At 27.8% G+C, this 16500-nt stretch overlaps 1 protein-coding gene across 5 annotated transcripts in view; it reads right to left on the minus strand.

Moving 5' to 3' along the window:
* The window catches only part of LOC107451048 (yemanuclein), a 51652-nt gene that overhangs the window by 25455 nt on the left and 9697 nt on the right, over nt 1-16500 (minus strand). For all 5 annotated transcript variants that reach the window (XR_011638245.1, XM_016067022.4, XM_016067021.4 and 2 more), the window contains exons 5-9: nt 14808-14908; nt 10732-11134; nt 8527-8594; nt 6584-6753; nt 4098-4164 (exon numbers count right to left, since the gene is read on the minus strand). Coding sequence is in view for 4 of the 5 variants with exons in the window: in XM_016067022.4 (XP_015922508.1) it covers nt 4098-4164; nt 6584-6753; nt 8527-8594; nt 10732-11134; nt 14808-14908 (809 nt within the window). In the remaining variant the exon portion in view is untranslated. The remainder of the gene's footprint in view (nt 1-4097; nt 4165-6583; nt 6754-8526; nt 8595-10731; nt 11135-14807; nt 14909-16500) is intronic.

Here is a 16500-nt window from a genome sequence, read left to right on the forward strand (position 1 = left end):
TTCTTATTAATATTTAATCCTAATTTTTTTGTAAATAAATAATTGATCAATTTATATTTATTCATAAAATTAATTGACTATTATGTAAATAAAAACTTATTTCTGGCAATTTTTAAATAAAATATTATAAATTTAAGAATTGTTTAAGTTTACTTAATGCGTAACACATTAAAAGTGATACATTACTAAGTTGCGTTTTTAAAATATGTCAATTGAAATTATTAAAAATGCGAGTGATTTTGTTTCCATTATTCGTCCGAAATGAATATTCTGTGTTGAGCAGTACAGGGTAAATACCAAATATTTGTATGTTGCATCTCTAATTTAGTAGCAGCAATTGTTGAGCAGAATCTTGTATATATTTACAATTTTAAAAACTTCTTGAAAAGGTTTTTTTAGCAATTTTTGCAATAACAGGACCCTATTTGCGCAAAATCACAAAAGCAGGATCCTGGTTGAAAGAATGTGACTTAACGCTTATTTTATATTCACAAATTATGAATAGTTTTTTCACAATTTTACAAAAACAGAAACTTTTACAAAATGTCTGGACAGATCGCTGTTTATTAAGATATTTAAAATGCACAGGGGTGGAACAGCAACATAATCATTTGAACAAAAAAAAATTGTTTTGGAGCAAATTAAAATTTTATTCTTGGAGCAGGTTAGTTTTTAGATTCAGAGCAGCAAAAAGTTCTTTCAAAATTTACTTTTTGAACACATAAATTAACATTTTATATCATCCAGCTGAATATCCGTTCTTTGTAATGAACATTAAAGGATTTGCTACATATTAAAGACTACACCAATTACCAATAGTTGTGTATTAGACATCATTGGTGACACTATAGCAAACATTGGTGTTAAGCATTGGTGTTTTTACATTTCTCAGTACCATTACCCACTTAGTACCATTTCTTCATTAACTTTTATTTTTTGCATATTTTTTTAAAAAACTTCAATTAGTACTTATTACCTAAATTAATTAAACATCATGCACATAAAAATGGTACGGCAATTTATAATATTTCTCTTAAAATAAGTAGTACCCTTTTTCTCCATTAATTTTGCTTTTCAGTACATACACACAACTAATTAGTACATATACATAGATTTCTTGCGCATATTGCACGATTACCAAACAGCTATTAACAAATTAATTAATCATCATTTGTATCAGTAATAGTTTGGCAAATTTTACGTTTTTCCTAACGTTTTTCCATAACGTATTATCTTTCATTCAATTTATGCTGACTTCAAATTATTTAGTTTTATAGAAACACATTTTAAAAGCATAACTATATACAAAATGTGCTGTTTCAAATGAAGTATTTTACTATAGTGGTAACATTTTCCGCATTTGTTACCACGTTCAAATTGGTCATTTAGTTTACCTGACCTAAGAACTAAAAATTATTAAATAAAGAAACTAAGGAATATTAATATATTAAAGAATATTAAAGGAAGCAATTTTCTCCTTTTTACTAGAAATAGGGCTATAAGTTAGCAAACACTACTGATGTTAACTTTAAAATATTTGAAAAATAGAATAGTCAATAATTTAACAAAATTATGGCTAACCTTAACCAATGAGGAAAAATTTACTTAACGGAATTCTTCCAGAAATAAAGTCCTTAAAAACATTTTTCACAGGCTTTTATAATATTTAAATAAATATGCATTTTAAATAATTGAGTATATGAAATTCTCAAATATTTTAAGCCAAATAAAATTCTCACTTTAAATTTAACTTATTTACCACCACTGATAAAACCATACTATCATCAATAATATATAAAATCATCAATGCAGAGTTAATTCTAGAAGGGGATGGAAGGACACACTGCCTTGTTTGTTTTTTGTTCATTTAAACATTTGTCTTTCAAATTATGTTATCTTTAATGTGATATTATTATAATTCACGAATTTTAAGTTTCAGTAATCATTATTCACAATAATATCAAAAATCCACATCATTTTCTGATTGCTTTCTTACCAATTTTTGTAGTTTCTCATTTTTTGATATTTTTAATTTATTAAGAGGCAAAATGTTTTAAGGACAATCAAACTTCAGATAAGATAACTATTTGTTATAAGATAACTATTTGTTATTATATAACTATTTGTTATTATATAAGATTTACTGGAAAATTACTTCTTGACACTCTTGATTTCATTGTAATTTTTTTGTTCGACAATTATTTTTTTCAGCCACTTATTTTTTTCTTTTTCTAATTTCAATATTCGAAATTTTCAATTATTACAATATGCATATGTCAAATTTTAAGGTATTACTTTTAGACATGATCTATTCGTACTGATTCTATAGTAAATCCTATCATTTATATTTTTTACAAACCCTTTCAACATAGAAATTCACTCATTTAGTGTAATATTAAGTTTTTAATGCGCTCAATGCGATGGGAGAGAGAACTTTTCTTAATAAACATTTAGATGAAAAACAAAAATTGCTTGCTGCTTTGGAGCAAAACTGATATTTGAGCACAAATTTGGTGCCAAATGAAGCCAAGGTTTCACTTTTTGCTCGACTAATGTTATTAGAGTTAGGAGCAGCTAGGAGGAATTTTGGTGGAAAATGGTATTTTGGAGCAGGCTGAAGCAGAAATTTCATTTCGGAGCAATTTTAGCAGCTGTGAATGCTGGATTAGTTTGAAAGTGCAAATTTGAAATTTAGGAGTTGAAATTTGTGTCATAATATGGTATTAAAAATACACAATTTAAAAAAAGCCATGTAGAAATACGCAGCAATAACTGCAGAAAAAACATTAAAGGAAAGTAGATTATTGATGCAAATCAGCACATTAACAGTAATTACTTTAATACGCAATCTAACATTCGTTTCATAAAAACATTGCATTAAGATGCCAACTTGGAAATTATGATTTCCGTAAAATTCTTACATAACTTATAATGAATTTCAGTAATTGTCCGTCATAATAAAGTTTCATTTTATAACCTTAATACTAAAGATTTAATGCTTATTTTAATGGTACTATAAATTAAAATTTAATAAGAATTTACTCATTATATAATTATTTTAATAATCAATATTCTAAAACCATTCTGTTAATAGATAAAATTTGAGTTTAATATTAGCCTAAAAAGGTACATAATACATACTTGTATAATAGAACACAAAATAAGGAATTGAAACTTCAATAAGAGCATTTATTTATGTGTTTTATCTAAATCTAATTTAATACTTTGCTTTGCGGCTCTTATCTCAGCATCAGAAAATTTCCTTTCAAAACCCACTCTTTTGTTAAATGCTTTTGTCTTTTCTATAAGAAGAGATGACTAAGCGAAGACCATGAGCAATCGTAAAATCCATAGAACACGTGTCCTTCCGACACTTTTGATTTTATAAAATACGGCCATTCTACACTGTAATCATCACGATTACGCTGCTCCACTTTTGCTTTTTTGCTCATTAAATGTACATTAAAAATAGCGTAAAAAAAGGATCGTTTGTTTACGCTGACAGTAAGTACCGCTTATTTCTGTGCTGTTGATATGGCAGATCGGAAGTTGATGCTTGCTGAGAGCTAGAAGCGCAATGTTTAAAAGAAGCGTTCTCATTGCATCTGATGACGCATTTTTGATCACCGTCCTCATTTGTGTGAAGTCTCTGCATCGACCAATATGATTCAATGAGAATGATTCTTAAAGGGAATAATAAAGCAAAAATTATTTTTCCGTTATTTTGCAGGTGTAGCCCGTAATAGCGCAATGTTGTCAAAAAATCTGTAATAATTACGGTCAATCCGTAATAGTTGGCATCTCAGTATGATACACAAGAACATTATAGATTTAAAAAACCAGATGGAAATCAAACATTCATAGTTGAAAAGAATGAATGAAAAATCATGCAGATTTATTAACTTGCAGTGAGACGAGGTTTTAAAAAAATATTAGGATATTAAAAACACAAATTGAAAAATATGAAATAAAATTGAAATAGTCATCAAAGATGTGGTTCAGGTGACCTGACGTGTAGAGATTTGTAAGTCCTTGGTCACACAGGAAGTTGAAATATAAAAAGTTAATGTAAATAAAATTTAATATGTCCAACTTACCTTGCATCATATGCTTTCACTAACGCTGTATATTTTTCAATCATAGCAGGCATAACGGAAGCAATACCTGTAAAACACATAAAACATGATTCAGACATCTGAAAAACTACTTATATGAAAAAATTTTATGGTTATATAATTTAGGCTTAAAATGAAACATTTTTTTTCCATGTGTAGTTTTTTTATACTAATTTTACACATACATACACACACACACACACACACATATATATATATATATATATATATATATATATATACACAGAAGATTATTTCTGATAATTTAAATGAAACAAATTAAATAATAGACTAAAATTTTTATTATCAAAAGTAAAATCAACAAAATTAATAATTTTTTTCCATAAACATATAAAAGGACATACACAAAAGATGCTAAACCCAAATAAGCATAATTTGAAATTTTTAATTCGCGATATAATATAAATATGATAAAAATAAGTATGCGATTCTATTTCAGACAAATAAAAATAAAAGGGAAAACAAATGTACTACAGTAATGTAATATTTTTTGTTACATGTTAGAATTTGTAGCTATAACTCGTAATTGTAAGCGAACAAAAACTCAGACAGGAAAAAAACTGAGATTTGTTGATCTGATAACAAAGAAATGATTGAATGAAATCTGGCAAAAATTACACTTTACAGATTAAAATTACAGATTTTAAATTAACACAACTCCAAATAATTTTTTTTGAATAGAAATTACTGAAACGCCGAATTCCGTTAATCAAGAGTCTTGCAATTTGCAGAATACTGCAAATTAGCAGAAAAATCAGGTGCCTGATTACTATAAAGTCTTATTTTATACTGATGAAATGAAACAAACAAAACTGACAATTCGTTCTATTTTTCCAGATAAGATCATACGATTTTTAGAGAATTTGGCTTCGTGACTATAATAATAATTATTGATAAAAAAAAAATTTTAAATAGAGTTCAAGCAGTTAAGTCTTAATGAAGTAATAGAAAAATATTTAATAAGAATTTGACTCTATTTTGAACCAACCAATTACACAATTGAACCAATTTTATCCAACAATGTCCATAATCACACATATCAGAAATGAAGATCCAACATAAATTGATAAATGTAAAGAACTCTAAGTTATTGAAGAAAAATTAGATACCTCTACCATAAATCAATATTAATTCAATTGTTTTATATCTTTGAAAATTTTATTTTTTAACATCCAATAATGTAAAACAAACACTTTTGAATAATTAGCAAAGAAACTGAAAAACGAAGAAATGCCATTCATTTTAATAAAGGACACTAAGGATCAGATATTTTTTCTCTTAAATAATATTTAAAGAGAGCAAAAAACAAAACAAAAGAATTTAATTTTATTGGAAATTCAGATTCACTAATTTCACTTTTATATGCAGTCAGCTATTTGTTGCATACTTGGTGATTTTTTTCTTCATCCTAAAATAGTCAAAAATAGTGTTAAGCCTTTGCTTAAATTTGTGTAACTAACCACATGACGTTTTGTACTGTTACCTGATTTTCCATGGGGAAGTTCCATTACCTTTTTATTAATACATTAGATACTAGTGGAATCTTTACACCGGAATATTCCTAGTTTTTACAGAACTAACTTAACTGTATCAATCTATTAACTACTGTATCAATTTCACATGCTTCAATTTTTATTTGATAGTTTCATGATAATAGATTTAGAATATATTGAATAAGCAATCCATAATTCTTTTGATTTCTTCTATATTCCTTAACACATTACTTACTTTGTTTAAACAAATTTCATTTATTTCTATCTTAAATTTTATGAACTAAGCTCCTCAATTTTCAATTCCCACTAAATTTATTATATCAAATTTTTCTTCCCACATAAATATTTTCTCTTTTACACAATGACAGATAATGCAAAAATAACACACAAGCATAATTATCACTGAATGATTCAATCCTTCAACCACTTTTTTTTCCAATTGATTTCTGTTCCCAATACCATCACTGCAGTTTCTAGATAATAAGGCATTCCCCCCCCCCTATTCACATAAGTTTTTTAGAAGTGAATTCCTGCATCATGGGAGGCTTATCTCCAATGTATAGCTCTTTTCCTTTCTTCTGAAACAGGGGTTATAAAAATTAAGATAAGAGAGAGGGACAGATATAGCAAAAAGAAACACTTCAATTTTTATTTTGCATTTCTCCACTACAATTATACTGCCTACCCTTAAATTGAGTCCACTTTACTAAGAGGTAAATACATTAAATTGTCTATTCAATAAGACAGGGACCATTATAATTGTCAGATAAATAGAGAGTGTCTCCCATTTGGAATACAATTTTCAGGAAAAAAATACTTTGAATATTTGAGAGAGGTACAGAGCTTTTACAAAGAAAAAAAAAACTGAAATCATTGAAATAATTTCATCATGATAAAGAAAACCTAAAATGTGAATCAAATTTACTTAACAGACTTCAAATTGTTGTATCTTACCGTCTCTTAATCTTTGCATTGGTTCTCTTAATTTTCCATCTTCTTGATCTAGTCTTAATTTTTTTGCTCGTTTTTGTAAAGTTTCTTTAGTACAAGGAAGATGAGAGGCAAGATGGGCATAAATGATTGATCGTTGAGCACTAGTCAGTTCTTGAGCTCTTAATTCAACACTAAAAATATTAAGAAAATATTTGAAAGTATGCTGATTTGAAAAGATTTAACTTTTAAAATTAAGCCGGTAAAATCCTAACACCAAATATGATATTCTTTTGCACTGAGTTACTTTCGAGAAAAAAAACAAAATACTTTATTACTGTCAACAAGAACAAAATTTCACTAATATAAAAATTAAAATTCTATACTGAAATAAGCTATAATTATAGTGTACACTAAGAGAATTAATAATAAAAGTAAATAAAAAAAAATATTTTTTTCGTTTTAAAAATTTTTGTGCCAGAAAATATGCATAAAATAAATATAAAAATAATCACACATACATGAAAAACATACATAATAAAAATACATAACTTAACATATATAATAAAAATACATTTAAAAAAAAATCACAGAATATTGGAAGACCCTTTTTTAAGCTGCCATTCAGAATTTCGTTTTAATTCAATTCCATTATATTTTATTTACACACAAATTTCACAATCTACACAAATACTAGGTAAATAAAATACAAAGGTAAACATTTAAGTCAAAGTAAAGTAAACATTAAGTAATTAATAGTGCAAAAACATTGGAAAAGAAATTTAATTTCAAATTCTGATTGATTCCCAATTTCACAATTTGCATTTCTAACTACTGTTTTATCCTGTCATACAGACATCTTAAAATATTGCTTATTTTGTTATATTTAACAGCTTACTTGCTAATATTTAGTAATTTGCTAAAACAAAGCGAAGACTTAAGTCTAATGGAAACCTCCTTAATTGCAGCATCATAATAAAAGCGTGAGTTTTTTGAAAAAGAAAAAGAGAGATAGAAACCAAAACATAAACGTTCTTAATTTTTTAACAAAAGATTTTACAATAAAATCTTATCTTTTTCACTTTGCCGTATTTTTAGAAAAAAAATTATCATGAAAGAATAACATTCATTAGCCCTTTAAAAAATTCTGCCATAATAAAAATATTGAAAATTAAAAATCAAGCAAAACAGAAAAAAAAATTTGTTCTGAAATATAACTTCAAACATTCAGAATCCCCCTCAATGTTTCTTACTAAGAAACATTGAGAACTAGTAACATATTCTATCTTACTAGCTATCAGTCTTACCGTAGACAAATACCGTAGAGAAAAGACAATATCGTTGAAAAAGAGACAATAAAAGAATTAAGTTTATTGATAACTGTTGATTTTAATGTCTGTAAAAAAAAAGAATTTAATTTTATAAAATGTACTAAGTGATTTATGCAAATGACCCATATCACACTGGTAATTTACTTTGATTTGTTAGTTTATTTTTTTAAAAAAAACAATACTCATAAACGATTAAAAACTGGAATCAAATGCTATGTCTGTTTCAGTAAATAGCTATGACTATTTTCTTACAACACACATTTTCAGCTTGTCCACTTTCTCAAAACATGTATTTAGAGTAGCGTCAAAAAAAAAAAAAAAAACTCAGAAACGATATGTTAATAGGATAATCATGCATATAGAGCTATGCATTTTCTAATTATAAGTATTAATAAGAAGTAGCTTGAAATTAAACGTATATATAGAAGTACAATTATAAAGGCTGAAAGAATATAGAAAAAGAAGAAAGAAAAGCTCACTTAAAACTCTCCTAAAAAAATTGGTGAAATACATAACATTTAATAAAACTAAGAACTAGAATTCCACTGGCTCAGGGTAGAGGCGCACATGAAAAAAGAAATTTCATCCTGTACACTCACTCTTTTTATTATGTACAATGACTAAATGAAGTCTTACCTCAAAAGCATCCTGTTAACTTCATCACTAAAAAATTTACACTTTCCTTCTTCAGATCGGTATGCAGCCTGTAGAAAAATGAGCAATAAATTAATAATTGAACATAAAGCAAACTTAAGTTACGAAAAAAATGCTAAGTAGAATTTTTTCTTACTAAGAGTATGCATAAGTACTTATTAAATTTTAAATTCAGTTAAGAAAAGAAGCAGTTACCAAGTTCAAATTACAAAAATTTGCTTATTAATAAATTATGTGATTTTTAAATACATATGTAGATTAGAATTAACACAAACTCATATTTTTTTGCTCAATTACTTAAAAAATTTTTTTCATTCAAATTAATCCCTTAGCAGAACAAGGAATTTCGTGCTCAAATTTTTTCAATTTTACGACAGGGCAGAGGTCATATCTGCCATGAGCCCTTGGGCAGCCCAATAAAAATAGGCATTGTCATAAAAGGTACCAGAACAGATAAAACTAAAACGTAGAATAGCTTGACAAATGAATTAAGTTCATAAAAGCTCTTAAAGGGCACAAGGTGCAGTCAGAAGCATTGACCACAACAATATAACATAGGTGTCCGTCAGAGAAAGTCATTCTCAGTCAACTATATGAAGTTGGCAATGAAGACTGAGCGAGAAGAATCATTCGGAGTGCACGATGCTCTGAAAAAACTTTTAAAAACATTTTCGTAAAATGTTTTGTTCTTTGCAATAGCTATTCATAGTAAATTCTATTTTTTTTGCAAAATCACTTTGCTTCTATAGCCTATATTTGAAGGTTAGTTTAAAGATCAAAATTGTTAGGTGCTAGGACAGGGGGATACTTTGATGCATTGCAATGTTTTGTTACATTAATATTTTACAATTTGTATTGCGTAATTTTGAATTCTCACTTTCAAATAAATTGCATTTTTAAAGAAAAAGTTAAGATCACATCAGTGGCGCAACATATTGAAAATAAAGAAAAAATTGAAACACCCTGTGCAAGAAAAGGGACGTGCAACAGAAATAAGCCTGCTGCAGACTATTTTCTCCTAATACGTAATTAGGAATATAAAATCAAAATTAAAATGCACATTGAGACAGCATTTATAAAAATCTTGATAAACAAAAAATATAAAAAATTTGCTGATGAATTGAGCGATTGAAAACTAAAGAACAGCAGATGCCAAAAGGAATATGTAACTTTCAAATCATCCCCCCCCCCCAATTATAAATTTAACTCATTACTATCAATATTTTTTAAAAAAAGAATGTGTTAAGTAAAACGAATCATTAAGTAAAAAGAAGATATTATTAATTTGCAAACAGCAAGTTGCAATTTTTTTTATGAAACATTGCATTTTTAAATTTTCTAAAAATGATTAATATTTCCACTAAAGACAGGAATGTCCTTTCAAATTATCGATTAAAAAATGATGTCAAATCAGGAGAATTGCTCTTTATACCCACTTGAAACTATCAATAAGCTATCCTGAACAATGTTCTTCGTCCTGTACATAGACATCAAAATCTATGAAGCATTAAGAATCCTCATACACATTGCAGATAAATCATTATTTGCGATGCTTCGAAAAAATACCAAACCCTACATCAGATCACCTATGAATGCATAACATCAATATTTTTCAATGTGTCTATGTATCGTTCAGTCCTACTTAGTGCTGGATATATCTCATTGAATATTAGAATCACAGAGTAATGAGCAGGCACATTGATTTGATAAAAGCATCAATGGGGCATTAATCCTGCAAACAGCTCATTTATGTTCAATAATTTTTAAAAGCTCAGTTGATATTAATGAACACTCAGCTTATCCATTCACAATTTTTATACGTGTTCAAAAATAATTCTTTGAATTTTTTAACAATGTTAGGTATGATCATTTCAACAGACTGCTCCATATAACTTAATACATGATACACTAATGCTATTTCAGAGTTAGTACTTGGGAAGAAAAAATACGAGCATTAAGCTTTCATACATGGAATTTATACTACCAAATAATATTAACATCCCATGAATCCGTAGAACTTAACATAGTTGTTGGTATAACTTAAAATGCTTAATTGACAATTGTAAAATTAACAGAAACAAAAATATTTAATATTTTTATAAGTGCTGCCATTTTTATAACAGTTAAACATAAAACAATCAAGCATAGAAAGCTAGTTATTCATAATAAATATTATTCAAATCATACCTCTTTTAACTGAGCAACAACAACATCTAGTTCTGGAGGCAAATTTTCTGGCAATCTAGGAGCCTCTAAGTTTTCAGCAGGTATTTTAGCTTCCTCACCATCACTACTACCAGTAATCAGACCAGCTGAACCATTACTTGTCATATCTTCTGCAGCAGCTTTGACAACAGATTCAATTGCTTCAGATATAGTAGAAGCCTGCCCAGGAATTTGTAGCACTTGTGAAGGAGTTTCCACATTGTCTTCCTCAAATTCTTCACTTTCTACTTCACGCTCAACTGGAATGGGGATGAGCTGCATTTTTTTAATATTTTCCTGTTGTATGCGCTGTTGATATTCTTTGTGTTGTTGCAACATATCAGCTACAGTAAGCTGAGGTTTCTTCTTAGGTTTCATTAAGGCACTAAAACACAAAATTACAATATAAATGACAACATAATACAATAAAAATAAATTTACACCAATTTCAAAGTAAACTTAGTTTAAGATTATCATACATGGACATATGGTATGAGGTATTTAACAAAATTGACACTCTTGTTTACTGTAAAATTATCTTTTAATGCATTTTATTCTTTCAGCTACATTATTTTGATTTTTTTCTCCTTTTTAAATTTAGTCAAGATTTTTTTTCTTTTAATTACTTCCCTTTAAGATATAAAACTATGAAACTAGAATAATTTTAATGCAAGTTATTTAACTTCAAAAATGGTTTCAATGAATCAATCACTATTTAAAACAATTTTCTTTCAGTCAGTTTCTTCCATCAGTGGTTCATAAATGAGTTATTCAAGTGTCACACAACTAATGATAACGACTAATAAACAAGCCAGATCAATAGTAATGTGATATTAAAAACCAAGAGGCACTGGTAACAATCAATATCAATAAAAAAAAATGCCCTTAACTAAAATAGTTTTTTTTATGAACGTCATTGAAACCGAAAGTTGAAACTAAAAGTTATCAAAATTTAAACATTCCAAGATCTTAAGCCTATGAAAAAAACTGGTATGTAATCAAGGATAATCATTTTTTTTCAAAAGTGAACTGGTAATATGACTAATACCTGAAAACACAGTTCTGTACAAAAAAAAAACTTTGAAAACTTTTAAGGCATTGATTCCACCTCTTAGCTTCAACAGGCAAAAATTTAGTTAAAATGACTAAAAAAAAACTTTTCATAGCAATCTCAATTTCAGTAAAACAATTCATATAATTAATAATTCTCAAAAACATTTTCTGCCTAAAATGGAAACATCCATTTTAGACATTTTAAGTATGCTCTCTTTTTCTTTAGCTTTTTTAAGGTCTTCCAACTTTTCTCTTTTTCTATTCCATCTTTTTCCTTTTTCTCTAATTCCAGATAAAGATTATAGCTTTTGTAAGCAACACATGCTAAACATAAATTTTCTGAGATTGGAACCATCTCAGGCTTATTATTATATGCTTTTAAAGCATCAAAAACAGCCAATTGTGTAATCAGTGTTCTGGAAATCTCTCTCTTCTGATTATATTCTGACAAATTTGGAAAAAGCTTTTTCAGCATCAGCACTTCCATGAGCTAGTGTCAATACTGCTGTAGTGATTTTTTTAATATGCACAGATTTAAAATAACCATTAAGGCTTTGAACTTCAAATATGTCACTCCAAAACTCTTCAATTTGTTTTTCTTCAATAACTTCTAACTGCAGAAGTTTCCATTAATCAATTACATCTTCCATATTTGAAGGATATGGTAGCAAGAATACAATTTCTTGAATCTTTTTTAAACTGTATGGTTTTTTAATATTACTAGGCTTAATAGAGAACAATGTAGATAATAATTCTTTTACCAGTGTCTCTTTTTTCAAAATATAACACCCAGCAGTAAGAAAATGTTTCTGAACATTCAGCATGAAACTTCTTTTCTCTACATCACTGCAATAAATAAGACAGTCAATAATGTTTTTTTTTCCCCAACAAAATATCCTTTTGAGGAAACAAAATGTCTTGATCAAATATATATTTGCTAATACACATGTGCTTTTTTCAAGATACGTCAAAATTTCTGGTTTACAAACACTGCCGGCCATTTTCAGCAACAGTTATTTTATGCAATTATAAAGTTCATGCACTAAAGGTCTTTCATTTTGGGAAAATCTAGTATACTTGGACAAAATTGCAGAACTAGCGCAGACAAAATTTAACTCTGCTTTAATAAGTGGCCGTTTTAAAAGAGAAATTTTTTTTAATAACTTGCAGAATCTAATTTTCATTCTCTGAGAAGTACAAATTTCTAAAAGTAGTGTACAATTTCATCCCTATGTTCTAAAATTCTAATAATGGCTGGGTCTAAAGTAAGCCATTCGAAGTTCTTTAAGCTATTTTTCAACTAAAAAAGTTTGAAAATCTTTTTTAGCAGGCTATCCATCAAAATAGTGAAATAATGCAATAGCTAAATCAGAAGTGTTAGACCCAAAAACATTTAAACCATTTATAAATGCATTATGTAGCTTGTGGGTGTTGCAAAATCCCATATTTAACAATCCAACTCCTCTAACTGATTTTATTTTTTCATTCATTAGATTAAATATGGCCTTGTTAGCATTAGGTCCATCACTGGAAAGCACTATTAAGTTCGAAAAAGTCAAAGCTGCATTATCTATGGCATATTTTAGATGTTTTATTACATATTCTGCTTTTGCACGGCCTAAGAAAAATGTCTCCAAGTGACGAGAAAAAACATTTTTATTCTCCTCAGACCAAAATCAAACTCTAATACATAGCTTTTTGAAACTAGCATTGTTTGTAATTTTATCAAATTCTAAAATATAGAATGAATTTTTAATCTCATTCAAAAATTCATTCTTAAAATTGGGTGCTAATGTATCAATGATTAGGTAAGTTGCTTTAATTGGATTAAGTGAAAAGTGTTCCATAGAGGACAGAAATATACAATTAAACACCTTATCTATGTCTTTGCCCGTAGAATTTGGGATATTAGAAGAAATCTTTTCATACACCAAATTATTTCAGCTTTATAATCTTGATCTTTAATTCTCAGTATACTTACTGACGACATAATTGATGGATTAACGCTAAGCATACTACTTTTCATCAACCACTCAAATTTATTCATGCAATCATTTTTTAGATTGCTTATACAGTAGGGAACCGATTATCCGGAATGATTGGGACCATCGCTGTTCCGGATAACTGATTTTTCTGGTTTTCTGAATCGCTTCAAAAAGCAGTTTTTTTTATCGTTAAACCCAACTAAAAAAAAAATATTTGGAAATATTCTCAAGAAGAAGAAAAAACGATGAAGTAATACACTAATGATTATTTCCAAAATGATGGTAAGGTAAACATCTTTCAAAAAAGAAAGAAAAATCCTAAAATCTTATGAGGAAAAGAAAAACATTTTTTTAAAAATGGCGGGAAAATTTATCGAATTTTGTTCTGGTTTTTTGGTTTTCCAATTTTCTGATTTCCGGATAACGGGTTCTGTACTGTATTATCTTTTACTGCTAAAAATTCTATGTCTTTATAAAAAATGCAATCATATCTACAAAAAGGCTGAAAAAACTTATGTCAAATATAAATACAACATAAAGTGTGCACGCAGAAATATTTCTGCAGGGATATTTCTAACACGTGCAACTAAAAACTACAGCCTCCTCTTAAGGCCAAGAATTTCCTCTTCCTAATCCAACCACAACTCACACCTCTCCCCTTCCCACATAAACACAAAAGGAAAAGAATTCTGTCTCTCTCTGTCTTCTCTGAATTCTGTCTTCAGAAACGTTCCTAAATTTATACCCGTAAGGATAATATGAAAAACTTGGAATACCGGTGTATCCCCGGAGTACAATCACACCAGGTTCAATATTGTTTCCTTGTTTAAAATAATGTCATCAGATAAAATCTAAGAATTTCTCTACCTGAAAAGTGAGGCAATATACTCAGTAAATATGATATATAAAAATACGGCAATATATTCCATTGAAATGTAATCATAGATGTATTAATAAAAGTGCAAATAGGTTCATCATATGGAATGAAAGGAAGTATTTTACTTTATAAATAATGCTTACCTTTCAGAGTCACTAAATGGTTTTCTTCCTCGACGTTTTTGATTTTCGTCAAAACCAAATCGACGCTTTTTCTTTTCTTTATCTGTGCCTTGTTTAATTCTCTAATGAAAATAGATTTAAATAAAATGAAAAGAGTGAAATAAATCTAAAAACATGCTTATTTGAAAATGTGTTTTTGATATGTCTCTTGACTCTGCTGTATCCCATTCATAGCCTCTAAATTTAAGATATTAGGTTGTACTTAATTCTGAGGGAAATCTGTTCTTACTTCTTTTTTACATTTTGATGCCTATTGCATGTCTGATGTTTTCAATTCATGCACTGTTTACTTCTGGTTCAGATCATGAAAACTCAAAAATTAGATGATGAGCCTCTTAAAATCAAAAATAGATAATGAGCTTGATAATTGGAATTATGCATGATACATTTTTATCAACAGCATAATGGGTTAGATCTGATATTTAAAAAATATTATAAAAATTTAATGAATTACAGGGTTCATGCAGAGATCAGCAGAAGAAATCCAAGGAGTCCAAAATTTTAAGGACTTATCAAAAATTTAAAAACTTTGCGTAAAAGGTAACTAGACAGTTTTTTTTTTAAATTAAAAAGCAGTTATTATAAAGAACTTCTAAAAATGTATATTTTGCATAAGATATTTTTTCTAGCTCTTTTGAAATAGATTTTGACTATGTCAAACTTCATCAAGAACAATAAATAAAGTTATCACTTTCTCACATAAATAAATTTTCAAGTTTCATATATTTTAATAAATCTTGTTAAAGTACATAGCATAGATGTTAAAGATTAACATAAAAACCTACCAATCTTATATTTTTAAATTTGAATATATAAGAAAATCTAAGGCATATTATACAAAAAAAAAAAAAAATCAAAGTGAACCATTAATTAAGTTTGTGTGTAACATGCAAAATTATTATTATTTGCTGTTATTTTTTTCTTCCAACTCTTGCAATTAATTTTTTTTTCTTTTAAAGTTTTTATACTTAAACTATAATAGATTTTGACAGCTAAGTCATATCATTTAGTTTCCCTGCTTGGACAGCATAGTCATAAGTGGACTTAGTAAGTTAATCTATGCAACACAATAATCTAAGGAGTTTCTAAGGACTAATTTTGAAATCTAAGTAGTTCCAAGTACTCCTTGGAGACTTTTTTATATCCAAGGAGTTTCTAAGGAGTATAAGGAGTCTGTACGCACCCTAGAATTAGCATCAGCGATAGAAAGTTTATTCCACAGAGGAAATAGCAGGGGAAAAAACCACCCTCAGAAAAATATGTTTCTTCATACACAAGTGGAAGAAACTCTTTTGAAAACAGAAATACCAAATAGGTTATCAATTTTTTTAAACATTTTATAATTGAATTATAGTAAATATGTTTTCGATTATATACTTAATTATAAATAATAAATATATTAAAAAAACTAATAATTTCAAAGCTATTTTGATACATACTTTAAAAAAAGAAAAACTAAGATGCAACAATTGGAAAGAAAAATTATTTAGAAAATAAAATGTCACTTTTTATATTTCATGAACAGTGCTCAAAATAAAAAACAGGCTTTCATGTTCTAGGACTCAATGGTTTGAAGGGGTGACCTCAAATATACTAATTAATAGTGCATATGATATTTAAAGTCAGAGAATAAATATTCCTTTCTCGATTTCAG

This window comes from Parasteatoda tepidariorum, chromosome X1 (genome assembly GCF_043381705.1).
Source record: "Parasteatoda tepidariorum isolate YZ-2023 chromosome X1, CAS_Ptep_4.0, whole genome shotgun sequence".
Classification (NCBI taxonomy): Eukaryota; Metazoa; Arthropoda; class Arachnida; order Araneae; family Theridiidae; genus Parasteatoda; species Parasteatoda tepidariorum.